Source organism: Rissa tridactyla, chromosome 1 (assembly GCF_028500815.1).
Source record: "Rissa tridactyla isolate bRisTri1 chromosome 1, bRisTri1.patW.cur.20221130, whole genome shotgun sequence".
NCBI classification, from domain to species: domain Eukaryota; kingdom Metazoa; phylum Chordata; class Aves; order Charadriiformes; family Laridae; genus Rissa; species Rissa tridactyla.
In genome coordinates, this window is record NC_071466.1 from 145,569,262 (window position 1) to 145,596,691 (window position 27,430).

Sequence of the window (27,430 nt, forward strand, 5' to 3'; positions counted from 1 at the left end):
GGAAGCTCACTCATTCTGAGTCCAGTTTTTGAGTCGGGAAATTATGGAAATGGGTACGCTTGCGGAGAAGCTAAACACTCTGCAGAACTGCTGTGGCGGAGTAGCAGGCTGCAATCACAGATCTGATAGCAGAGCCTGGCATCCGAAAGGCTCTACCCATTATTTCAACCTTCGCCGCAGTTGTGCAAGGGAGTTGGCAGTGTTTATACAAGGGGAAAGAATAAGCTTATGGACGTCTACTGTAAACACAATGTTGGCTCAAGCAGTTTGCTCTCATCCACGTCCAAACATCAGGCCTCTCTTAGCTCCAAAGAGAAACGATACAAAAACCTGTTAGGGGACACAGGTAATGATCCGACTGCATTCAAAGTTTCGTCAGTGTTATTGTGGGGCAGGACAGAGACAGGTGATCACGTGGTGACTGCAGAATTTCTTCCTCTGCTATGCCAGACTTCAGCAAATGGCTAATTTGCGCTAATGATCTGTTTGCAAATACAGACTAAATACAAAGTATCCAAAGATGATGCAGATATCTTGGAGCTTCCAGATCCCTGCTAATGAAGCAGGATTACCAGGAATGTTTTCAGAGTGAAGCTGAAGCACTGGGACTGATTCTCAGTTGCTGGCAGACTCTCACAGTGCTGCAACAGCGGCACAAAGGGGATCTCAGGCCACCCTTAGGCAGCTGCCGAGAATTTTCTGTTGTAATCATGGGCTTGCCAGCATTTACGTGCAAAGCCAAATCTCAGCGCTAGACCCATAGCCATATCCCTCCTTCATAACAGCACCTTAAAGCAGCCAGTTTTCTGCCGTGCCAGCCATTATTTCAGAAATTCTTCCTGCCGTTATCCTCATCCTACTTTAGTCCCCACTCTCGTGGTTAAGTCAGTGATATTTCTACTCTCTATGGTGATCATACTCACTCTATGCTTATGATGCACTGCTTTCTTACTGCTGCCTGTCATGATGAACCATGCCTACCAGCCCGAAAGGTCCCAATCCCCAATCCGTTCAGAATTTCATGGACAATATTGGGCATCTGAGTAGTTTCCTTCCAAAGGTAGAAATGGCATTTCTGGTTCTTCAGCAATTATTTTATTTGGTCTTTGGTTAAACATTAGTCAGGTTATGACAGTCTGTGGGATAGTATTTTCTGGCAGGTTTTGACACATGCAGGCGGAACCAACACTGTGTTGTGCAAAACAGAGTGCACAGCAGGTCCTCTTACGCATTTTTAATTTTCCTGCTTTGCTTGGGAGCACGCAGGGCCTGGGAATGGTTGTGTTTTTTTAATTGGCTCATAAAACCTGAAGCAAGTCCAAGTTGCCCTGAACTCTTTCAACTTTGGCTCAAATCCATTATTTGCAAGATTGTTTTTTTCAAGATTAAGAAAACTGGAAGATAACCATGTATATGCATTTTTAAAAATATCAAAAAATTAATATGTTGGTCTGAAAGTTCTTATGCCTTGCCTTGGTACATACCGTCAGAGCGTACAGGAGACCCAGTCCCACAAACCCCGAGTTAGGCCCTTCGGTGATGGAAGTGACAGCTGCAGTCAGAACTATACAAGCACCGAGGTAATCCTGGAATGAGATAGAGGGAAAGAAAGATTCTAGACAACATTAAAACACAACAACAAGAAAATTTCTTCAGATACAGACCACATTTGCTTTACTAAGGATTATTTCTATAATGACACCTAGTCCTTAATCCTGGGTTGTTTTTCTTGGAAAAGGTCAGGGGTTTTGGTGCCCAACTTGAAAGACTCTAATAGAACTTGCTGAACACAACTGAAACAGGCCAGCATTTTCTGTAAATCCAGCTGGGCTAGGGTATCTCATTGCAGCCACCCCAAAAAGAGCAGGTATCAAAAAATCTAATGAGCACATAAAAAAAATATTAAAAAACCATAAGAATAGCATCATAGTGACACCCCTAATTCCTACCACTAAAACAAATCAGGTCCACTCTCTACACTCCCCTTCAGGTCTTCTCAAACATGGGTTTGCCTCCCCAGAAAAGAGAAGTATCGATGACTTCACAAAGTCCACGAAGAATTTGTAAAGGTAATGCACATGTTTTATGGGCACAAGTGGGCAGACTGACTTAAAGTGCCTACATCATGCAATGGTGAAGGCATCCCCAAGCCTGCTATACACTCACGGCCTGCAGCGAAACACCATATGGTAGTGTGGACTCCGAAGGCAGTGCAGCTGTGTAGTTGTGGTGCTGCAAACAAGCTACTAAACCTTGCTACTGCCACAGCGCTTTGAGTTTTGGAGTGACTCCATGGTAGATACCTGAAGGATCTCAGCTCTGTTGCATGGTGATGACTTGCTTTACAGAAATTGCTGTGTAGGCTGTATGAGAAATATCTGACTTCTCACAAGCTTTGCAGGAGCTCCGACCCATCTTCTTGATGTGTACCTCAGTTTTGAAATGAATGCCACATGTGATCTCATGTAGTTGTCAAGGTGCCTGATTCATGAGACTGCTGATATTCCCACTCTCCCACTGCTCTCTGCATTGTGTTTACTTTGGATTACAGGGTTAGCATTTTCCATCCATTTTTTTCCTCCTGTCTGATAATACCCTGCCGGGAATCTTTCCCTCTGAGATTTGAAACGAGGACTGCCTAGTTCAGCTCTCCATAAAAAGTGTTGATGAGCAGATGACAAACTTGAACTTAACGTCTACAGGGAAGTAGAAGCCCAATGGCCTCGAGTCTCCATCAGCAGTTGGGACAGGACTTCACAATTGCTATTAAATCCTACAGACATTTGAGTGATCTTAGTACCACTGTGCCATTAGGCAGAGCTAAATGAACTATTCCTTGGCAAGATCACATCATTTCCAATGCTATGATGAAGTGATGCATAGTCATGGATCAAATTCATTCCGCGCGTAAGCAAGTCTAAGACTGTGAGACATTAACAGGCATTGCCACAGCTTATTCCAGGATTGGCTGTTGCTCTGCTATTTATCTGTCTTTGATTTGGAAGCAAGTTCAGCTCGATCTTGGATGCTGTAGGAAGCTGAGAGCTTCGTGCACAAGGGAAAGCTTTGCCATCATAAGAAATGGAGCACAACTTCGTTGCTCCACCAGTGTACTGGGAAGTGAAGGTGAGACCGCAGCCCTTGATGTGAGGATTAATCATGCCTGTTACTATTAGCATCTAGCAGAATCAGGTCACTGCTCTGTTTATTCAGTGCTTTTTTAGTGTCAGATGAATAAGGAAATCACAGTGACTTTTCTTGCCTCTTCTTGCTTTGCAGACGAGGAAAGTTCCTCATGTGCTGCCCCTGGAGAGCCCCCCAAAAAGCCAGGAGCCTGTCTCACCGGCAGTGGCTGCATTGTGCCCTACTATCATTTGGTTTTCAATCGGAGTCTAGTTCTGCCAACTTTTGTGATATTAAACACTAAAATCACAAACAGTATGGCCTCACAGCTGCAGTAAGGGCACTGCAAAGGAGGGGTTTAAATTACAGCTGTGGGATTAAACCCGGTGCTGGAGAGATACCTCAGGACCTGGAAGCTCAGTGGTGCCTAAAACAGCCCTGGCAGAATGATGGCACAGTTCACAGAGCTACTAAAAGGCCATGCTCTGCTTTGAAAGCAGTTCCTGCTGCAGCAGGTCTGCAGATGCTGCACAGTAGTAGAGAAAGCCTTATTTCGAGTTATGTAAATGTTTGTTCTTGCACTCTCTTCAGACGCTAGACGTCACAACAGTAAAGGATGAGGGAGACTTGTATTTTCTGGCCAAGAAAGCTGAAAAAACCCTATGGGTTTAACATAAACAATCCTGATCTATTTTAAGGAACAGTGTGTATAATCTCATCGCGAGATTAATTCTCGTTATTATCTTCTCTGCATCAGGCAAAGTCTCTGTTTGCTTCCAAGGTTTCAAAACCATGGCTGGAACTAAACTGAACGTACCGTCCTGACCTCCAGCCATCTGTTGGCAGCCGATAGAAATAAGTAGGCAATGTTGTTCGTGTCCGTTAGTTCCAGCATACGTTGTTTAAATCTGGCTTCATGCCTGCCAAGAGCAAAGTTGTTATATTACAACACATTACACACTCATACACAAAAGGATGAAGCATTAAACCCTTCTCTCCCTCCCCTCCCCCCAGACCAAAACTTTTTGCCAAACTTTGCGTTAGAAACTCTTCCCTAAGGACGCATACCTGCTGCCAGGGCCCTCCTAGCGACACGTACAGCGGGGAGGAATTTCTTCAACAAGCAATTATATTGCACTGGATGTTGGATCAGAGCCTGTCCCCTAAAGGCGACTGCAATGCCAGCGTGCTAGAGACAGGTTTTACTTCCCACAGCGTATCCACTGTTACAGCTGCAGACTCTTGGCTGCTGCAGCCTTCCGGGCCTCTCACAGGTGAGCACTGCTGTGGCCCTTCACTTCTTCCTCGCATGCAAGAGCAGAGGGCTCACCTGTCAGCTTAAAAGCTAATTTCAGGAGTTACCTGGCCAGCTTCAGGAGCCTTCAACTAATGTAGACTATAGATTGATCAGTAGATCAATACCTTTCAGCTACTCAGCTCAGTTGGTTCCTCGGCCAGTCACACATTGCCTAAGCAACTCGGACAGCTACGGCGAGGGAGAGCCATCGAGCGTTTCTGAATTACAAAAATGAGTGGTCTTACCTCCACTATCACTTGTTTCTCTCTCTTCCCATGTAATGTCCTTCATGTTTAAAAAAAAACAATGCAAGGATGTCAAAGCACCTAAGAGCGGAGGTACGCTTTCGGAGGGAAGAGGGAAATCTCTGTTGGTGTAAGTGTATTAAATTCATGGCACCTTGCCGTACTTTAGGTATTACCGTCCCCCCCGCCCCACTCCTTTTCCCACTGATACTTTATTTCCCTCTGCACAGCTTGTAAACATGGCAAGCAACATCCCCAAAACAACAACTGGTAACAGTAATGACGTGGGGAGGAGCAAAGATGCACTGAATATCCTGCTCGTCTGCCTTTCTGGCAGCAAAACTCCTGTTTTCCTAATGGAAAATCTGACGTGCTCAATCTGTATCTTTTCATCCACGTCCAGCTCATCTTCTGGGCAGTTTTAGACTTTTATCCTGTCAGATGACAAACAGCGAAGGTCACTGAAATTGCGTTCTGATCCAACTGTGCTACTTTGTGGTAAGTTATGTGAGGACCTGCTCTACTTTACCCTGGAACATACTGAACTCAGACTGCAGAGGATGACTAACAGGACTATTAGTAAATATGAGCTTGCTGACAAAAACCACCGGAGACTTCAAGTTTGGTTGACAGTGGAGCACAGGCAGGGAAATGAAATGGCTTAGGTTAGCACCAGCGTTCCTGGAAAAACCAAGTGATGGTTACGATGCCTAGTCCTTTCACAGTGCTGCCTTCTGCTATCTGCCATCCAAGCCCACACTGCTGTTTTGTAAGGTAGAAAAAAGTTGAATGACTCCCAAGAAGTGCTAAGCTCCTTCATCTTTCTCAGGAGACAGTGTGATTAAAGGCCACTCTGAACGTTTCAAGAAGCCCTCAGCATGCACCAGCATGCAGCCTTAATTATGATTTACTGTTTCAATACACCGTTCTGGTTGATAAAGCTTGTTACATTTCATGTTGACCGCTTTCTGACATCTCTTCAACACAGCAACGTTTTTGCTTGTCCTGCCACAGGACGGTCCTTACTGCGCCACTCTGAACTAATAGCCTAGGTCCTAAAGGTAGCATGAAGTGATGAAGCAGTCTTAAGCTGATCAAATAGGTGTGTAAATAGCATTCCAGTGAGATCTGCACCTGTCCAAAATTCTACAGCGTACAGAATTAGCGCAAGTTACGCTTACTGGGGAGCAACATCAAGCTGGCACTTTGACCGTCATGCCAGCTATGATGTAGTGAATATACAGGGAGAATTTGGTCTGTATTTCATGTAGTAAGTAGAATAAAAAAAATATATGCACAGAAACTTGGAAAAATTCTCTGAATCATCAGGAATTTATTTTTTGATTTTGATTGACAAGGCTAGGTTTTAGACTATTAAGATCAAGTTCTGTTCTGCCACAGTTTTCTTGGAAAGCCTCCCTCGTTGCATACTGACTTTCATTTGGCAAGCATTGTAATGATGTTTCCCTGTCTGAGGAGCGGGTTAAATACAGAAGTGATTCTGGGGCGCTTGGATAGCACAGCTTGTAGGATACAGTGGGGGCTCTGAAGGAGCAGTGCCCGTTCCCGGCAAAGGAAAGCTCCCTGCTGTCCAAGCAAGGCGTGGTTAAACTAGATACCTTAGAAGTTTAAATACTGTATCCTAAAGAAATCATCATCTTTAATTCAGCGGAAAACCAATACGGATCAATTAGTGTGCTACTGAAAATACGCACAAGTGTTTAGAGGCACTGCAAAGCAATGGGAAAACAAACCCTCTTCCCTTTTTGAGATGGCTTAATTAATGTCCACCAAATCCAACAATTTGCCCTCAGACACTCTCCAAGCAAGCTGTATGGGCCAGACCAAAACCCAAGCCTGCCTCTAAGCATTTTTTGTACAGACCTGAATGCTCTAATGGTGGTAAGGCCTTCCGCTGTCTCGGAGAAGTGACAGAGTAAAGGTAGCTGGGTGCTGTCGTCAAGTTCCTGGAGGTCCCTGGGAGTATGAAAAACAACAGCAGCCATTACAATATAAACATCTCTCTCTGTAGCAATTTTACTGTGTAACAGACAAGAATAGACAGTTTATGTATTGCACATATTCTTTCCAGGATCAGACAGAACAGCATTTCTATAGTATAGAAAGACACTGACATGGGGCTATCATGTTTCTCTTTTGCTATAGGAGCCTTTGAATCATCTCCCAGCCACCTCCGCAATCTAGCTTTTGGTCACGGCTGAGCTTCTCCTTCTCCCACAGCGATAATGACATTATCACGTCTCTCCTGGATAAAAACCTCTGTCCATTTTAGCCAGATTATTATTAATTTTGATTCTCAAGCACTCTGATTTATTAATACAACAAATTAAACTCAGAACAGTTGATTTCAAACTTTATAGCGTGTTATTTGCGGCTCTTACATCAGGTATAAAAGAGAGTTTGTGTATCTGCAAGTTTATTTTATTGCGCCTGTATCAGCTAGTCTAACAAAAAGGGGGCCTTTCCAAATAAACTTTGCCTCATTTGGGGTATCTGTAAGTACCACAACATGCTGAATGTAAAATATAACAGACTACAGCAGAACTTCTATTTGTAACGTTAACATTATTACAGCGGTTGAAATAGAAACAGCACTGACAGAGAAATAATGTGAATGAGACATTTCCTCATTATTCAGCAATGGTATTTTCAAGACCTGCATGGAGCAGTGGTATTTCAGTCTAAAAAGTTCCAGTCTCCTGAAACAGGAATGTTTTCCAAACCACAGAGACAAATACATCTTTCTGTAACACTCTGCCATTGGCATAGCAGCCAGTTGTATAAACAGAAGAGTGGCCAGATCATTAGATATTTAAACTTTTTATTAAAATCCTACTATGTTTGCACACTGTATTAGACAGGCCAGGAGAAATAACTGCTCCATGATGCTGAATGCTACAGTCTACACAACTGAATTTGCTGCTTATGTTTTGATGATAAATATGCTTTTCCAAATTTATTATGGAAAATACATAGAAGTTTTTGAGAGATGTAATGGAAAATACAACAAAGAGTCAAAGTGCTGCAAGAAATACTGTAAATATTTGCATTTCTAAAAATTAGTGAAGCTTATATGCCTGGAAAGTACATGTTAGTTGCAAGTACCTTATAAATACAGGCTGAAGCTATTCCTTTATCCTACATTTCCCAAGACTATTTTTCTAGAAATAAATTGGATTTATTAATTTCTATTGTGTATTGAAAGAACACAAATCAACACTGGATGCTTCACAAGTGATTTAAGAGAGTTTAATTCGAATGGATTTTTTTCTTTTTTTTTAAAAAAAGCACTTGCTGATACATATTTTCCCAGCAAAATGGAAGGGAATAAAACGAATGAGATGATAGATAGTTAGGGACTTGCAGAAGATCAGCAATTGCAGAGCCAATGGGTGCATGTGTATGTGTGTGCTGACCTACAGGGGTGATCAACTTCTCGCTAGCTTGCATGGTATGGCTATTGGTACAGCATGCGGAAAAAACAAGTTTGGAGACAGATGGAGACTACTCTCACATGTAAAATCACGGAGAGAAACGGTAGCATTTCCCCGGGGTCTAATATATCAGATTTTCCCTACTCTTGTGTATTTTAAGTAAGAAGTTTAAACAGTGTGAACTGCTATGTGTAGCAGTACAGGGGGACACTTAGAAGACCATAATGCATTTTAAGAATGAAAACCAGGTCTCCTGATTCCTTAGCCACCTCGAGACCTGGTGTACTGCCACGTACAGCATTAGTTTGGAAACCTGGTGGGGAAAGAACAAGATTTCTCAAAAATCTCAGAGAATTTGAGCAAATTATTTCAGAATTAAACATTTTTGTTTTGTGAATTCTGATTATAGAGCTTTCTTATGAATAAATCTCCTTAGAAATTCTGAGGAAATCTGGTGAAAAGTAGGCTAAAGCAAAGCTAAATTATCGATAAGTTGCTCTGTGCATCTCCTGCTCCATTGATTTAAGGGGAAAAACTGACAAAATTCTTTCTCAGGCTACCTAAATAAGAGTATTGTCTGTGAAGCCAACTGTACTGGAACGTTCAGTTGAAAATCACTGTGTCTCAACTGGGTGCTACCAAACGGCAGTTAAAGCTTTGCCATGTGCATACTGCAAAGACAGGGCCAGAAGTGACAGTTGCTAATGACGGTAGGTTATTTTGGCCTCCCTGCAGCTCAGCAGGCACCTTGACAGGTGTTTTCAAGTATCAGAAAGTGGATTGAATCTGGCCAGAAATCTAGCTGATTAAAAAAAAAAAAAAGCATGACTGATTGAATTTAAGAAAAAACTCCAAATGGCTTGCTTAAGATATTTTACTAAATTATATAATGGATTTAGCACTAGAAGCATGACTCTAAGAAATCATGACACTCTTTTTTCTGAAAAACTGTACTCTTTATGGCCAGCAAACCACTCTGAATATGAAATGTTGCTGTACAATGGACATAACTTTCTGTGGAGACTTTTTTCCCAATACGAAGAATAAGCCGTGACTGACGTTAATCCAGGCAGTTATTTTCCATTCTCTACTAACCCTCAAAAGGTCAAAGAGCAGCTTTGACCAGATGCGAGCTGGCTGAGTTGATTAACAAACTTCATGCTCATCTGACTCTATAGCCAACAGCGTACAAAAGTGATGCAACTAGTGTTACTTCCCCAAATACCCCATTTGTAGTCAGGTCAGCTGGAACCATCCTCCAATGTATGTCTTAAACTCATACCTCAGGATCAAAAGTAGGACGCCACGGCCATTTCCCCCTTATACTAGCTCCTGCAACCTCACATTCCATCACAATTCTTATGTACAATTTTGTTAGAAGAAATTTTCAGGACCATTTTTTAATACGTACTTGGAAGCAACTCTGAAGTACTTCTGGATGAAATAAAACGCTATCCCGAGAGGCACAAGGGCGACAAGGAACCACGGAGTGGCATAGGAAATCATTCCAATGGCTGACAGGCAGAGTAAGGTGGACCGGGTAAGAGACTCCAGGGTAGGAGGAATGTGCTAGAGCAAAACAAAAAACATATGGCAAAAGTCACAGGTAGTTCCACTATGTGCCTTTTGCTATAAAGGACCCTAGGAAAAGTGGAATGATACCTCTGCACTTGTTGAGCTCTTTATATCAGGAGCCTTTATGTTTCTGTGGGTCTACTACTCAAATGTGCAGAGGTTAAAAAATGAGTCAGTAGGTTTTTTTCTAAAGGTCAGTGTTTCAAAGATCATGGGGAAATAGGAGCCATTTCCACCTCATTTATATAACAGGCAAGAGACAAAATTGTTCTCGATATTCCAAATATTTAGAGAAAGAGCATGCTCTTTCTCCGAGCCTTTTAATTTTCCTTCCATGTTCCCCATCACTCTTACATTCAGGATTATTGCTCATCCAAACATTTTAATTCACAGCCATAGTGAAAGCAGCCTTTCCTCTCCCTGAATGCTCTAAATTCAAATGTGCTACAGCCAGGATGGAACGTCTATTTGTCATGCGTGTCTCATATCGTTAAAGTTATTATCTTCTACCCTATTTCCTCTTTTGAGCCCCAAATCTGGTGTTTTGCTAATCCAGATCTTCTAACAGAAGCAACCACTCTGTGTATGAAGAAATTGATAGCCACCATCTCTCACCATGTTTATTCTAATGTTTACCTGCTCTCATTACTACAAATACATGTACTTTATATTTTATCATTTAATATCATCTATTATTCCCAGAGCCTGTTTTTCCTATGCCTTTCTCTACTGAATATTTTAATATATCTTATTCAGTAGCTAAGTGAAAATTTACAAAGCCAAGATGTACTAAAACAGAATGTATTGATACATCTGATACCTGATCAATGATATTTGTATCAGCAGAGAAGCGATTTAGAATTAGCCCCAACGGAGTCATATCAAAGAACCTGTTGAAAAAATTAAAAACAAAAAGTTACCTGAAAAGGAATTCCAGTTTTGGATAAAAATCCTGGTCAGACAGAACACAGAGCTGTGTCCAGCCATTTTCTAAAACCAAGAAGTAAATATGAATAACGTAACAGATCATAATGTCTGCAACCTGACTATCTAAATGCTTCTCTTGGCATTCCCATCCCCCCCCAGACTTTTAAATCTCCTCTTCCAAAAACCTACTGTCTTGCCTCCTGCTCTTTCATCCACGGTCCCTCAAGATTGATGATCCCTTCCAAAGATCACAGCTGTCCCTGGCTGCTACTCAACCCCCTGCACCAGGACTCAGTTGTTTCATGAAAGCACCGTGATAACTGTATTTGATATGCAGGCATCCTTTTGGCCAACCTTCTGCCTGTGAGAGACTGTGGTTATCGTGCACAGAACCTGTCCCCAGCCATCAGAAGAAGCCACATCGTTTGACACCATGCCCATTGCTCAGAGCTGGAGCTGGGTGCCCTGGAGCTAGAACCACACTCGAAGCCTTCTTTGACACCTCAGCCTCGAACGGGGTATCAGCGATCTGACACGTTTCAGCCAGATAAAAAAGGGAGCAGAATTTCACGTATTCCGACATAGATTTTTTTTTTTCCCCTGATTACCTCACTAGTTATTTACACTTTTTGAGGGCTTGAAGGAAACTGGGCAAATACTAGAGCTTTTCACAGCAGTACCCTCCCAGTTACAAAGAGGACATGCTTTGACTATGTAGCTTTTCAGGAGGAACATTATTTTTGCTGTACCTGATTGGTCCAAGGATGATCTTGTTGAGGAGATTATGGTGTAGGTTCTTGGCTGCTGTGAGGCCCATCCACTCCACAGTCAGGGATGTGATGAGGCAAAGGACAATCCCAGCTCCAGAGAGGATACTGAAGACAGCTACATGATAAGTCTAATAAAATGACAAATACATCAATCCTAGAAATAAAAACATATTTCTCTCTTTCCTACTAGGAAGTTCCCAAGGTACCTGGTACCAATCAGCTATTATGTCACATCACTTATATTACATAATTATATTAATATAATCTTTGGGAAATAAAAAAATTATGATGGAACTGCAATTCATTAACTTCACATAATTAGCAGACCTAGCAGGTCTAAGGTCCCTCAACCTACTGATCAGTACCCTTCATGACCTTGAAGTGATAGTACTTACAACTGTGAAGATAGATTAACTGAACAAATACAAAAGTATGCAAATTTTTAGCCAAGAAACTCAGACAACCGAAGTAGAACCTCTCAAGAATTAAGGCATTTGAGAGATGTTGGAAAGTTCTATTTTATTAAGTTAAAGCACGACTGAAACTCCCAGAGCAAATCCTAAACTAATCTGCCGGGGCTATAATATGTTTAAGCCTTCTGAAAGTTTACTAAGTGGATTCCAGTAAGATATTTGTATATGAACCAAATTTACAGCTATAAGCAGACTGTATTTAAGTAGTACCTTTGAAGACTTTTTTTTTTTTTTTTTCCTGCAGGACATCACTGGACAGCCAGTACTTCGGAAAATCGAGTTATTGACTTAGGTGTTAAAAAAGCCACATGGAAAGGTTTAGTATGATACTCCTTCTGTCGAAAAGTCAATAATTTTTCTAAGCTCAAGCATGCTTCTGTTTCAGTTTTTCATGTTTGAAAAGATTTTAATTAAATTTATTTTAATTAAAATAAAATTTTAATTGTCTTATGTTTTAGCGTAAACAATTCATCAATCCCATATAATAATCAATCTTACTATATCTATCTGTCTTTCCAATCTTGCTGGCTTCTAGATGAACAGCAAAAATTACTTTAGAACATTTTTCTGGGTTTTTTTTCCCCTGTCAAGCTCCAAGGTATGGCCCACCTTATTTGTGCTCTTAACATCATCAATGTTCCTGACTTCATTTGCATTGTCCATGGATGTCCATGTAGCAAGCCAATAATCTATGGCTACTATAACTGAGTGTTTCAACAACTTTGAGAAAATCATCAGAAAGAGCAAGAAAAATCCTCCAGAGGTTAGATATCTCCAGCAGGTTTTCCACGGCATCTTTGTCCTGAGCCTCAAGACAGTAGACATATTATCATCTTCATCTTCTTCCTCTTCTTCCTCTGTGACTCAGAAATTTGATCACATTAGCTTGGATGCAATACTAAGAATTATACCTGGTTTTACTGGATTTGGTTGACTTTTTTTTTTTGTTTTGAATTTTAATGGCAAAATTCAATTTGCCATTTCAAACCAGCAAACACTTCAGACATATATTCATAAGACTTCCCTATGCTCTTTGAGCAACTCTATAGATTGTCAGTCTTTGACTTGTTACAGTTTTGTTAATAAAATATTTTTGTAAGTCAGACCTTCAGTACTGACTCTTTATAGTAAGAGACTAGGCCTTTCCCAACCCATTCAGCTACAGCAGAGCACTTTGGGTCACATGGAAGATTCTAGAAAGCTCTCCAAAGCTTTCTGTCCAGAGGCTCTGTCATCTGTTGCATGAGAGAGTTCGATTTTCCCTTCATTCAAGAATACTAGTTTTGTCTATGATCAAGTGCTAATTGTTCACATTATACTGAAATACAATTAGTGAAAGACTTCTGCTGTGGGAAATAAGTATTTCACAGGTGCATAAACATGACATTTAAATTCTTCTTTTTTTTCCCCACAGGTAATAAGAATAAACACCTCACAGCCTTGCAGGCTGCACTTGGGGAAGAGAAACGTTGACCTTGTCTTGACAACCCTGAACTGACAGCATTTTCATTCATTTCTGATTTTGAACACTAAAAATGAATTAGTAAGGCATGTTCTTGATGGGTCTTGTTGCCAGCTTCCAGTATCCAACCATTCTGCCCCCAACCCACTTTAAAAGTAATGTGAATCTGAATCTGCATCTCTAAAAGCAACAGGACTTGGGGGGAACAAGAAGCTAAGCTTGAGAACAAAGCCTAAAGCGTCTTCCATAAATAGTCTCAGCTAGAAAAATAGCAGGTTAACTCCATATCCAAAAAGGAACTGAAAATAGCTACAAGTTTGATCACATGGTGGTATTTCAAAAGCCCAAAACAGACCATTAACAGATATCTCATGAGGGACAGGGCTACAGCTGATCTAACATTATTATGCCAATGACTAGGCAGAGCTATCTCAATTTGCTTAATTACCATTCTTACTGTTTTACTTCTATCTCACCCCTCAATACTTCCAGGCAGGGTGAGTTAGCAAGGAAATAAACTTGTTTTGGTACACACTTTATCTCCACACAACGTTTGGAGAAATCTATGGAGAATCCTTTAAACAAGTCATATTGTAAACAGGTCAAAGTATTAGATTTTCCACTATTATTACCAAGTGTCATTAACATCTTCATACTTCATTGCTAAGAACTGCCAGCTATTCAAATGGAAAGGCAATGAAACGTGGTAATAGAGTAAGTAAAGTGAAATGATAAAATATACCTTCATCTTCATCTTCCAGCTGTGATTTAGATTCTCTGGGGTACATGGCCCTTCTAAGGGTTTTTCTCTCAAGAGTAGTCTGGTCAGCTTCCATATCCTGCAACAAGGAAACTTATTTTTTGATTTGAGAGCTTAGCTGTCTGCCACTGTGGTAGCACCAACAGTAACCTCAAAGAGACTTTATTTGGAACATTTAGCTCACAGAATGGAAAAGCACAGTATTTTAGGATTTATCTTTCAACAAATCCTGCTTTGTCCATTTCTTTCCCTCTCTCTTTCTTCCATTCTTTCATTCCCTCTCTTCTGGAATGATAAAAGCTTCAAAAATAGTTTTTAGAGAATCCTAAATGCTCATGGCAATAGCAGAATAAAAGGCTAAGAGATACTTAGGATGTTGCTTAGTCCACCCTTTGCCCCAGCAGAGGTTCAGTTGTGCACAGCATTTCAAAAGGATGTTTTTCTAATGTGTCCTTACACACCACCCATGATGGATATACCACACACTACCTATTCCAGTCCTTAAAGTTCCTTACAGTTCATATGGCTTTTTCCTTAATGCCTACTTTAAAACTTGTGTCCTGACATGGTTTGTTTTTTTAGAAACTAACTGAAAACTATTTCCTTTCAGAAAGGTCATCCTCGCCCAAATGCTCCTATTTACCTTTTCCAGCTCTTGATCTTGGCGATTCATCAAGGTTTTCCAGTGTTCATATAGCTCAGTATCCTTGGTTTGGATATCCTTTAGTGTCCCTTCTCGAAGGACCATTCCATCCTTCATTGCTATGATCTAGGGGAGAAAGCACCCAATAGGTCAACTTGGCAATATACCATAAACACAAGAGACTGGATCTCAGTACTGGTGAGATTACCATTATGCAAATTTCTGTGTTCACCGTATTCAGTCTTTGATTAATCACTTTTTATGTTTGTTGACACATCTCATAAACTGCAACTTCTATAAGCCATGCTTATCTGTACTTGTGAAAAACATGGACAAGACGTAAGTAGTAGTCATATTTGCAATTAAGTCACAATTCTCCAGCGCCTTCCAATCAAAAAAACTACACAAATAAAGTAAAAATAAAATTGTTCCTTCTATTATGAAATCCATATTTTGTAGAGTTGCAGATAGCCACATGACATATGGAATTAAGGAGGGATTCTATTACAGAGAAAAATAGTGATCTCATGAAGTGTTATGGTGCTAACTTCAAGTGTATGTTCATCATTAGCAAATTTGCATCATGGTATCTCTTCTCTTACCCAGTCAGCATGTGGTAGATATTGTAACTTGTGTGTCACCAGAACAAGAGTCCTCTTATCTTCTTGGAGAAACTTCAAAATCCCTTCCTGCATTAAATGATCACTTAAGTGAATGTCCAGTGCAGAGAACGGGTCATCCTGCAATCAAATCAAATAAAAAAGAAATTATAAAAAGACACAAGAGTCTTTTAAAATTAGAAAAGCATCTGCCATTGCTAATATTTCATCTCTCTCTAATGACTAACACCTAGTCAGAGGGCTGCACTACAAAACAGTGAGCTAGAATCCATTGCTCTTCAGTTCATAGCAATGGACTCAGTTAACTTTTTGCGTTTAGATGTGTGCAGTGCTGGTGCCACAATGACACTGTGGGGTAATCCTTCTCAGGAACACCTGAACTGAAATTTCCCATCCAAATTTGAAAACGCTAGGATCCAGAGCCAAGTCTGGGCCTAATTTTGATAGGAAACTGGCACAGGAAAAATAGAGTTAAGAACTATTCTAATTCCCTCCAACTAGACTGCAGATGTGCTTGGTCTTCACTTTGAGTGAGTGTGGCTAGCAATAAGACAACATTCAGGTCAGGATATTGATATGCAAACACTTTTTCTCTAAGAACAGAAGTCCCTGGTTAATTTTGAGGAGGCTCAAACAGCCTCTTCATGAGCAGTAGCCTCCAGAAATTTCTGACATGCCTTGAAATTAGTATTACTATTAATATTAGGGAAAGTTTGCCTGAATCCACAGTATTCTGCAGGAGACTACTGAACCCTCAATCTGTCCATTGCTCCCATGTAGTTGCGTTATGGTGCTTTTTCTTGTCAGAAGTCCTGCTGATTTCAGTGGGACTATGTTGACACTAGGTCACCACTGAGAGCAAGCAGAAGTTAGACGATCTGTTCTACTCTTCCACTGTTAATCTCCGTAGGAAATCCCACCTTCATCAGTCTCCCAGCATGTTTTGATGCTGCCTCTGGCGGACGTTTATTTTCTATCTCTATAACTGGGATGTGGAGTTGAACACAAGTCCCTGTAGCTTTCTAAATCTAACATAAATTTTACTAAAGCTAAACAAAAGGAATGACAGTTTCATTACTAACTTTCCATGCTCCATGTGAAACAGAAAAATCTTACCAAGAAGACAATGTTCGTGTTCTGATAGAGTGCGCGAGCTACACAGATTCTCTGTCGTTGTCCACCACTTAAATTAATCCCCTAATGAATATAATGGATCAGAAATATGCATCTTTGAATAAACATTATGATAGGACTTTGGAAATGTGATCTTTTACAATTATACAGAGTTCCAATAAAAATAAAAAGCTTCGTTAAAATGCTAATCCAGTTGATAAACAAACATAATCCTCATATAATATCAGAAGAAAAATGATTATATAGCAACTGATCACGGGTAAGTGTAAATTATGAGGAGCTTCTCTTAGCACAGTGGGCTTCTTAGATTGAAAAATGTAACCAATACTAGCATCAAATTATGAAAGCAAAATACAGGAGACTTTGATCAAAAAATCCAATTTAAGAAACAGCTGAAGAAGGAAAAGTTTACAATTGTTTTTTGCAGTAACCCCTAGTGAATTACAATTACTTAGCAGGCTGGCAGCCCAATACAGACTAGACTGTCTGAGTAGATATTGAGACTAAATCTGTCTGAGTGACATCTTAATACATAGGCTAAGCAGACATAAAAGCATTCATATTATTTACCCTTTCTCCAATTTCTGTCTGATCACCGAATGGTAGTAAGTCAATGTCAGGCTGCAGAGAGCACGCATCTGTAACAGCTTTGTACCTGTAAAAACAACATGGTCGTCACAATTATTTAACCAGCCACTTACTTTGCTAACACAAAAACCTCCCGCTCAAATTCACTGCCAAGTTATTATGACTCTGTCATGGTTGGATAATTGCAAAAATAAGTAGGGCAAAATGATTATTCCGCAACTAATCACGGAGGATTGTAAACTAAGCATTGTAAGAAATGGCATATTTATTAGATGTCTTTATTGGCAAGCCTACTTTTTAAAGATTCAATTACATAAATTATTGAGTACGTTCCTCCCTATCACAGAGATGTTTTGCTGGACTCTGGAGTATTTGAAGCCATTTTCCAATGAGTTATTATTCTTCCCCTTTAGGTGCCTCTTAATTTACTTCAGTATGATATTACAGGACAAAGGATCCTTACGGTGCTTCTGATCTTGCCAGAACCAGGAAACCACTTGCAGAAACTTGAAATTTGTTGTGAGATTTCTAGGTCTGTGGGGTATCACAGCTGATCTGCTAATAAGCATCTGAGATCAGACTACCTGAGTGGTGTAATTCAGCCTTGCCCCTTTGATAAGAGTGAAGTTAGGCTGATGGATGCAGTAGCTGAAGAATCTGGTCCCTGAAATTTTAGATGCTGGATTTTGCGATATTTGGTCATTGCTAAGTTTTTTTAAGTGGGAGTGGAGTCATACATCTTAACAAAGCACACACTGAGAGGAATGGGATGTATTTTTAATAACTTAAAACAGAGAGTGTTGCCTTTGAAAACATCAGGAATTTGTTTTCCTTAAGTCAAGTCACTTTTTCCACTGCATTTGTTAGCTGACCTTTTAGAAGGACACAAGAAGCAAGTGCTGGATAGGTACAACAGAAGCTGTGCACCTCATCTTTCACACTCCCTTCCCCTGTATTTCTAAGGGAAGAATTAAGTTTATTTCCTTGAGGCACCCCATCTTCATGCATACAGTGTTTTTGTAAAGTGGCTGCTCCAATAATTTGATCACAGCAGGATTAGCACATAAACTCAGTGGAAACATGCCTAGAATCCCAATTTCCAGAGTCCTCTGGCAACCTCAGGCTCTCTTAAACAAAACAAAAATATGTCAGTAGTCTCCAAAGACGAGATTCATCTCACCTAACTTTAGCTGCTTGAAAAAAACACATATGGCTTCTGCTGTATTCCATGGGGAGCCGCTGCCGCTTTGTGATTTCTCACAAACATCTTAGACATGCACTCTGCTTAGAGGGGGAGCCTTGAAAGACTAATTTAAAACAGAAACCTTCCACTGAGATGGCTACCGTCAAGTTAGTTCATTCCACCTCAGGGTTAATATGCATTGATATTTTTCAGAATCTACAAATTCCCTCCAGAAGGAGAAGCCAAAAACCTCTTTAAAAGAAGCTGCCAGGTGTTTTTGCAAGGAGGTTGATATTTACCTCTGTTTATTAAATGGGCTCCCAAAGATAATGTTCTCCTCCACAGTTGCATTCAGCAGCCACGGCTTCTGAGCTGCGTAAGCCACTGAGTATCTGTTTCTACTGTAGATAGATAAGAGTATTAGTAAAAAGCAAAGTACCCGTATTAAGAAAAGTCAGGTTTTAAAAAAAATAAATTTAGGAATGTTCATTCATAAAAATACAAGGAAACACATAGGCAAAGCAACTGTTACAAAAGTGAAGAATTTTAAATTAGATGCTTTTGTTAGAACAGCACCCACTCTCTCCCCTGATGGCAAATTCTGCACTGTAGGTTGTATTCTCTTCTCCTATAAATAGCTGGTACCTACCTCAATTTAGTAACTGCAATTTCAAACCAAGGGCAAATTATAAATAACCAAAATTACTAAATTCTCACAAGAATAGTTATTTGGTATTTTTTTCTCTAACGTCAAAACAAGTAGTGAAAAGGCACTGTTCAAATGGCATTAGGACACTTGACTTGCTGCTTTCTGAAGTTTTAGATTATTTTACATGGTGTGCACAGGAAATACATTTTTCTCAGTGAATGTTTTTTTCCTTTAAGTCTATTAGATCCTCAGTGGACTGACATGATATTGGAAAAGGAAGTTCAATACAGATTGGGAAGCAATCACTACAGTCTCCCAAGTATTTATTAGACATACTTTAAACGTGACTAAATACCTATCAAAATGTGTACAGTAGGGGTATGACTGTTCTTTGCTTCTGGCTGTTTTGCCTATGTATGGCAAAAAAGGTCATGTCATTTCAGACATTTTTCTGAGGTGCCCAAGATGTGTGAGGAAGGAGGTGTGAACTGGTACCGGCTTGTGGATCTGAACACACCTCTCCTCCTTCTCAGTCTCTTTGATGATATTGCTTCAAACCACGCATTTGATATAGCTTTGCATGTAAGCATCTAGGATTTGCTATTGAGAGAGAGGGTGCTAGGGTATGAGAAATAGCTGGTTAGAAGCAGTCAGTAGTATCCCAAAAATTTTAGGAGTTTTAGCAGTTCAGTATGCACTAGTATGAAATATGTCCTCAGGATTATCAGGTAGCAAATCATGGTGTGGCTCCCAACCACAGCTATGTGTGCCACTACTTCTCTATAATTTATGACATGTTTTTAGTTTAGCTTGCCTTTCTTTTAAACCTGCAGGCCCTTTCCCTGAAGCCAGCAGTGGAGACACTGCTTCACTTCAGCTGGAGCACAGCTGGCTCCCTTTGCATTCTGTGTGCCCTGCTCCTTCACACAGCCGTCAAGCTGGGTTATAAGTAACACGAAACCCAGTGCTGATCAGAAAACATGGAAACACGTGGGAGGGTACACGTAATGATGTCTTATATCTAGAGGCCCTGTCTTGCAAGGTATGCAGCACACTAAACTCCCAGTGATGTCAAACGGGACCTGGGAGCACTCAACATCTTTCAGACAAGACGGAGGTAGTGGTACAATGGCTGGAGAAGATTGGGATCCACCGGATTTAACACAATCTCTCAGTTAATCCTGCGGTAAATGATAATCGACATGGTAAGAAAACACAGAGATGGCTGAAGGGTACAAAGATGAAGGTTTGAGGAAATTCTGAAGAAATGAATGAGTGTATTATGGTACACTAAAAACAGAAATTATACCTTCTGGATGCTTCAAAAGAAGGTTCAGTTTCATTTACACTGTAAGTTATGGTAAATGACATTTAGTAAGCAGGCAATAGAGACAATAACATTTTGTGCAAGTTTCATATACAGGGAAACTGGAGTTAAGTACGTATTTTAAGAACTCAACCTCACTTTGGACTTTTTTGTTCTTAAAGGGAAAATAAACAAGGTCTAATTAAAAGTATATAACTTTTCTAAATACAACAGTTTTGTATCTGTAGTGTTTAGTGGCTAAAAAGGCAAGCTATTTTGTTAGAAACTCTGTTGTAAAAACTATTAAAAATTAAGTTATTAATATTGCCTGGGCATATAAGAGGTTGACAAGCAATAATTTAGCTTCTCCACACAGTTCTGTCAAAGACCTGCAAAAGTTGGCAACTACTCTTACATCAAATTTCTCCTGGAGCAAAGATATGATTTTGCAAGGTGCAAACACAGTTTTGAATCAGAACACCTTTTGAACCTGTTTATAGCAATAACGCTGCATCAAGCCATGCATGGCACAACAAAACGTAGGCTTTTCTTGTCAACCTCCACTTCTTAAGGATCATATCCATGTAATTACATTTTGAAGAACATGCAACGGCAGTAATGACATGAATGGTTTTGCAGCTCCCTCTATTTGTTAATTGCCTTCTTCAATGTCAAGGGCATGGAATGGCAATCAAAGCAGTTCTGGACCAGCAATGATGCTCGTGTCCAGGCATGGCGACACATCACTGCAAAGTGCAAAACCTAAAAGAGTAAGTTGATGCCAGGTAAATGCAAACAGGCATTAGAAGGGCCTAGAAAAAGGATATTAATGTGTTATTTGCCTGACTTAATAAAAAAGCCCAAATCAACAAATCCTCCCCTCCATAGCCTACGAATCCTCCAGAAGAAGTATTTTACTGCCGAGACAGAAATGTCTGCTTGCCTGCTGGGATACCAGTAACTGCAGCTGCACTCATAAGCAGATGATCCAAGTCTGGCAAAGGGCATAAAAATTCGAATAGCAGAGCCCTTGTAATGCCAGACTCACATATTAAGCATCTTCCCAAAATGCCAGAACTGAGACATGTTGCCTTCTGTGCTGCACAGCTCTCTAAGAACTTTGATAATTCATGCGTCCTAAAGTGCACAATCAGTGTGTTTCCTTCGTTCACCTATCGCCAGAGAAGATGTTACATCAGAAGTGAATAAGCCCTGTTGGTTATCTCAGAAGGGTCAGAGAGCCAGAAATTGAGGCTCAAAACAGACATTGCTTCACCAGACTTGGTCCTTTATTCAGCAGAAGCTTCCAGTCTTCTCTGGAAAAAAAGTTACAAGAAAGCAAAAGATGGAGCCTAATGAGAGATTAAAAAGAGGTTGGAAATCAGGTCAAGCCAAACAAAAAAGAAGAAAACCTACATTTCCTCTTTTAAAACCCCCCAAACTTTTATGAGCAGAGCATTGCAATGATAGAGAAAGGGATAATGCTTTCATGTATACATTTCGGAGTGCCCTCTGAAGTACAGTTTAACAAAAAACGGGCACAAGCCTTGCAAGACTCCTTGCAATTCCATACCAGATTTAATATGCTTGCCATTATAATCAAATATATTATCTGAATTAACAAGGACTAATTTTAGGATCTCCATTTCTCAAACTCTTCTTCCTTAGATAGAAATTTCATTCCATGCTTAGCTTGACAAATGCACTTTAATTCTTCCAAATTCTGAGTGAGATTTCTGTGAGAACCCACACTCATTAATATGTATGTATGATTAAACACATACAAAACCTTTGCTGAGCTGGGGTCTTCACTAATAAGGGGATTAAGTATTTGGTCTTGTACTTCACTACTGTACTGAATCTGAAAGAGTGATGCAACTGGAGGGCATGGGAGTGAGCTGAAACTGAAGCTCCTGAGATTTCTAAAAAGAGTATTTTATTTGCCCACTGGGATAAGTAATCTTTGGTCTAATTCCTTTATTTATTGAAATATGGCTATTTATATTAATTTTTATTCTGTACTATAAAATATACATATTCCTCTAAATGGAGCATGGTGAGTTCAAGTCTGAAATGGTAGGAAAACCCAACTGATTAGGTTTATTTGATATTTTTATAAGATTTTGAACATATAAACTGATCTATCAGGAACGTATTTAACTCAAAGTTTTACGGAAAAGTAAAAAAGAAACCTTGTTGAAGTTTGGACAACTTTTATGCTAACTCTGTATATTTTAAAATAGACTAATGCACTCTAACCAGGACCAGATTCCCTCAGCCTACAAAATTAAAATGGAGGAGAAAAAAGGGATACAAAATCTCTAGGATATCACTGTAACAGCAGAATGAACCATTTCCTCTGCTAATACAGGCAAGAAATTTGAGGCAAGCCAAGGACTGAGAATCTACACAAACTCTATCCAGCAGTTTGGAGGAATTAATTCCTGTCCCTGCAAGCCTGCAGCACAGCAGCACTAGTAGGTATGCTGACTTTGGCTACTGACATTTATGTGGCTGAGCATTTATCCATCTGTGGATAATGCCCTTCAGTGTTTTCTATGAGTAGCTCATGTGGTTGCAACCTTTTGGTAAGCAGTTGTACTTGGTAATCCTTCTGAAGCGAGCACTGACTTTTCCTATTTTTTCTTGAGGGCAGGACAGGCCATTTGGGAGGATCTATTTCATAATTCTTGTGTTTCCCATGCTTTTCACTTAGTACACAACCACCTGTTTGCACAGAAACCAGTTCAATGTACAGAAAATCTATACCAAGTGAAGGGGTTCCACTTAGCCACTCTGGCGGTTCTGACTGTTGGGCCTGGTGTGGATGAGGTCTCTGCATATTCCCCACATCTGACGCTGTATAGACTTAATAACTCAGATCTGAGAGAGTGTCAGCTGAATCACCGCATCTGGATAGCCTCATGCTTCAGTGTTTAAGAAGTCACTCTAGCTGATTGCTCACTGGGAAGACAAAAAGCCAGCTCCTTGTCTCTGGTTTGTAATGTATCTGAGGCATGTCTCATATAAGTGGGAAGAACTGAGATCTGGCCCATAAGATTTGTCCTGGCCAAGATCTCTTACAGAAAGGTACACTAATACACTTTCTCTCCTCAGATCCCAAACCAGTGACAACCCTGGCAGCAGGACATGCAGCTCTCACTGCAGACAGCCACAACAGCAACAGGGTATTCAAGCCCCGTGATGAGCTTTCGCAATGATGCATTGCAGGATTACCCCAATATAACTGCAGCTGAAATCAGATCCATCATTACTATTACTGTGGTGTTATACCTGAATTTGTTGGAGAATTCACCTAGCCTGCATTTCACCCCTGGATCAGTAGCTGCGTTAGTCATGCACGTGGAATGACATGGAAAGGGATTTAAGACAGTAAGTAGGACCTTCATCATGGTTTTGTAAAGAATGGGATCCACTTAGTTAATACCTGACGTATCCTTCTGTATTCATCTGTCTGTCAGGCAGTCTGAAATTACCAGCAAAACAGAACCACGTTTGCATCAGCTATATCACAGTACCAAATTACAGTTTGCAATGAAAAAAAGTCACTCAATAATGCCTGAGATGCTGGTTAAAACCTGAGTTACCTGGTCGGTTACGTACAGACAGCTAATCAACTGGCAATGTGCTCTTAATCTCTCTTGAACAATGTGAAACAAATAGTATTTCATAATCTGTCTCTAGTATCTTTCTAAGATTTCTCTTTTTGTCTCATCTTCCTAATATTCCCTCTCTTTCTCTAGGACAAAGTTGATTCTTTCTCAAATATACCTTTCAAAATATCTGTGCGAATAATTTTAAGGTACACTCTACTCCTTGTATTTTCTTAAACTACTCAGGAAAAAAAATGCCTGACTGTGAAGTCAAAATCTGCATGATATGTCTCAAAGAAATAAATTGCTAAGTCACATATTCTTCCTCCTTCAAAGCTTAAACTCACATATAATTAAACTAAAGCTAGTCTTGCCTTGGCTCCAACTGTACCTGCTACTCCAGTGAGATCATACATTTAGAATAGCGGACAGTGAAATATGGCTGGGGAACAAAAAATGCCATGCATACTAGCACATGAAAAGCAAAAATATCCAGACTGCAACATTTCTGTAAGAAAAAGATGACAAAGGAGATCACTAGTCAAGCGATGGGGCAACAAAATATTAGTCTCTGTGACAAAATTCACCCTTTCCCCTCAAAAAGTTAATTAAGAAGAGTTTGGCTTGGAAGTTTTAAGGAAACAGAACTGATCTTTAAAATCAAAGAACAAAAAACCAAAGAACAAGGGGTTACAGCACACCCCTTCCACAGCCTTTGCCACGCCTAGGCTGGAAGTGTGGTTGCTGCCCCACTTAGCTTCCGTAGGAAGTTCTTATTCACTGGGTCTGAATTCATGTGGATCTGAGGCCCGGCCTCGCTGGCAGTTCCCTCTTCAGCAAGACCTTCTTCAGAGCCTTTAGTCCTTGGGTATTGGGTGTCCTCAGGCTGCCTTCTGCACGTACGATTGTGAAGAGTAACACTAACTTCCATAGGCAAGGCTTGGGCAGATACCAGGGAAGGGGAAAAGCATGGCTCACGTGTTATTATATCACCTTTTTTTTTTTTTTCTGCTAGCAGCATCATCACTGGGTGAGAAAGATAGCCTTTCCTGTACCGCTGGTACCCCACTACTGAAGAAGCTCCAGCCTGTCGTGTTTTCATAGGTGTGTACGGTAACATGGTAACAACGCTGACTTAATAATCTAGGTCGGAATTTAAACCGGAGCCCTGCTTTGCCTTTGACATGTTAACTATCTCACCCCTTCAATGCTTCTTGAAGAATTTCATTATTCGCGCGACCTGAGTTGCAACTACTGTCTGAAATGTTACTAGACTACAAACACCTCTGATGAAACACAACAAAAGTAAATTGCACCTCACATTGTTCTTGCCAAAAAGGGCTTTGGAGACAGCATGATAATGGGTGTTATTTGCTGCAAGAGTGCCTTCAATTATAGTGAGTACTGTAAATCCAGAGCCAACTCCCAGCACTGAAGACTACAGGATAGTATATGCTTTCTATTCAGGTCACTTGATAGGGCTAATATATTAGATATTATAATTTATTAATCACCAGACTAGTCTTTTTCCCTTCCTGAGGCAGTCTGATCTGAACCATGAACAGAACAGCTATGAAAATCCCTCATAGGTTTGCAGGTGATGCCCTCCACATTTAACATACAGTTCTGAGACATGAAGTTTACATTTCTCAAAGCAAAACCCAACTCCCTCCTTCTTAAATGAATACAGCAATTAACAGCTATATAAAACATACTTGCTCCAGTGAACTTTTCCCTCCAGCGTCTGCATCTCTCCCAATATAGCAAGGAGAAGTGATGACTTGCCACAGCCAACCTGACCCACAATCATTGTCATCTGACCTATGGTAATAATAATAACAAAAACATTTTCAAAAAAAGAGAAAGACCAGTTCTACTCAAGTCCACAAGGACCAACGAGATCCAATTCTAAGCCACCTGAAATAGTTGGTTAAATTTTTTAGCATCCACTATGTAAATGGGCAATATTGCATGTATTCATCAATGGAAATACGCATTAATGGACAGTACAAGTATACATTAATCTCCAAAGGAATGAGATTACTGCTTTGACATATATTATCATACATTGTATAGGAGAGTGTTACTTTATTGAAGTTTTTTAGGGTCAAATGATATAAAGTGGGGAGTGACTATTTAGGCGGTGATTCCATGAAAATTTGGGCCAAGCTAATAAAGTGACTGCAACCAAAAGAAGATCCATTACTCTTTTCTCCTTTGCGGTACTCCTTCCCCCCCCACCACTTTCCTACCTTCGGTCCCACTCTGTAGTGGCAATGGTGCTTCTCAGATCTCCCCATAAACTAATTGAACTCACTAACTGCACCAGCTAGTGCATTTGCCAGGTAAGCTTCTTGCCAGATGGGGAGTTAATGGTCTCATTCCTTCTAAAGGAAGTAAACTCTTAGACTGGCTCATCCAGCTTGTAAACCCATGGCCTTAAATTGTAAACTCCTTGGAGCAGAGACCTTCTGCTGATGTTGTATGTTGCACTGGGCCGGCACAAAGAAGTGTTCATCCATGTATAGGATGCCTAATGCTATGGTGAAATAAATTATATAGACTTTGGGATTACATACAGTACTTTGGAATTACTTAATAACTATGTGATGTCTAAGATGTGTCCGCCTAACGTATTAAGCTATTTTAAAACTAAGCACTTGATAGGATGTATAAATAAAATACAAGACTATTCAATAACATGAAACACCAACAGTGTTAGGAATTTTACAACAATAATAGTAGTAGTAGTAGTAGTAGTAATAATAATAATAATAATAATAATAATAATAATAATAATGGAGAAAAAGTTGCTCCTTGTCGCACTTGCTATGTATGTAAGTCTTCCAAAACAAATCAATGGTTTGTAAACCCCTGAAACTCATAGAAAAAAGACATCAAGGATGCAAGAAATGACAGGAGCTCAGCTAGACAAAGAGAAATTAATTCAAAAATAAATTCATTGAGGATTTCTTTACAGAAAAACTGCATGAGGCTCAAGGAATTATCTGAGATTAAAATAGCTGTGAACCGGGATAACGTAATGTTGAAGAGTGGTAGGAGAAGTATATGACTGCTGTGTCCCTGTGCATCCACTGGTAGCCACTGCTGGAAATAAAATACTGAGTTAGATGGACACTTGATTTGAACAAGTCTGGAGTTCTCCCTCTTCCTTTTTTTAATTTGCCTATTAAAAATAATAGCAATGGAACTTTTTTAAACCCTCTTTTTCATATTTTTTCTTACTCTCGACTTTGTTCCTGCTGTTATAAAAACTATATAAACTATATAAATATATAAAAACCATGTATTTTTTTGTTTATGTATAGTACATTAGGTTAATGATATAGCTATATGACCAATACAGTTCATGACCTTGTATACATTTTTAATCTTCATTTTTTCCTACAAAAACCTAAATGTGTGGCTTTGTGCTTTTCACAACATCAAGAAATGGAATTAGTAGCAATTCGATATTACATATTTCATGTTTAAGGTGTGCGTTTATCCTACCTGTTGGGATTCTGATGTTTATGTTGGACAACGTAGCTAAACCACTTCCCCACGAAAAGTATCCATTGGTCACCTACAAAACAATTACCACAT

The 27,430-nt window shown here is 39.9% G+C and overlaps 1 protein-coding gene across 13 annotated transcripts in view; it reads right to left on the reverse strand.

The window, feature by feature from the left end:
- The window catches only part of ABCC9 (ATP binding cassette subfamily C member 9), an 80,007-nt gene that overhangs the window by 11,582 nt on the left and 40,995 nt on the right, over window positions 1-27,430 (reverse strand). For 5 of the 13 annotated variants that reach the window (XM_054214944.1, XM_054214966.1, XM_054214957.1 and 2 more), the window contains 17 exons: window positions 27,338-27,410; window positions 25,540-25,645; window positions 23,659-23,697; window positions 20,214-20,252; window positions 18,555-18,656; window positions 17,055-17,139; window positions 16,467-16,547; window positions 15,333-15,470; window positions 14,731-14,856; window positions 14,070-14,166; window positions 12,475-12,722; window positions 11,372-11,520; window positions 10,516-10,585; window positions 9,532-9,689; window positions 6,550-6,642; window positions 3,941-4,043; window positions 1,485-1,586 (listed from right to left, as the gene is read on the reverse strand). In XM_054214944.1, coding sequence (XP_054070919.1) covers window positions 1,485-1,586; window positions 3,941-4,043; window positions 6,550-6,642; window positions 9,532-9,689; window positions 10,516-10,585; window positions 11,372-11,520; window positions 12,475-12,722; window positions 14,070-14,166; window positions 14,731-14,856; window positions 15,333-15,470; window positions 16,467-16,547; window positions 17,055-17,139; window positions 18,555-18,656; window positions 20,214-20,252; window positions 23,659-23,697; window positions 25,540-25,645; window positions 27,338-27,410 — 1,809 coding nt within the window. The remainder of the gene's footprint in view (window positions 1-1,484; window positions 1,587-3,940; window positions 4,044-6,549; window positions 6,643-9,531; window positions 9,690-10,515; window positions 10,586-11,371; window positions 11,521-12,474; window positions 12,723-14,069; window positions 14,167-14,730; window positions 14,857-15,332; window positions 15,471-16,466; window positions 16,548-17,054; window positions 17,140-18,554; window positions 18,657-20,213; window positions 20,253-23,658; window positions 23,698-25,539; window positions 25,646-27,337; window positions 27,411-27,430) is intronic. The other 8 variants (XM_054214985.1, XM_054215026.1, XM_054215020.1 and 5 more) reach the window with 6 other exon arrangements.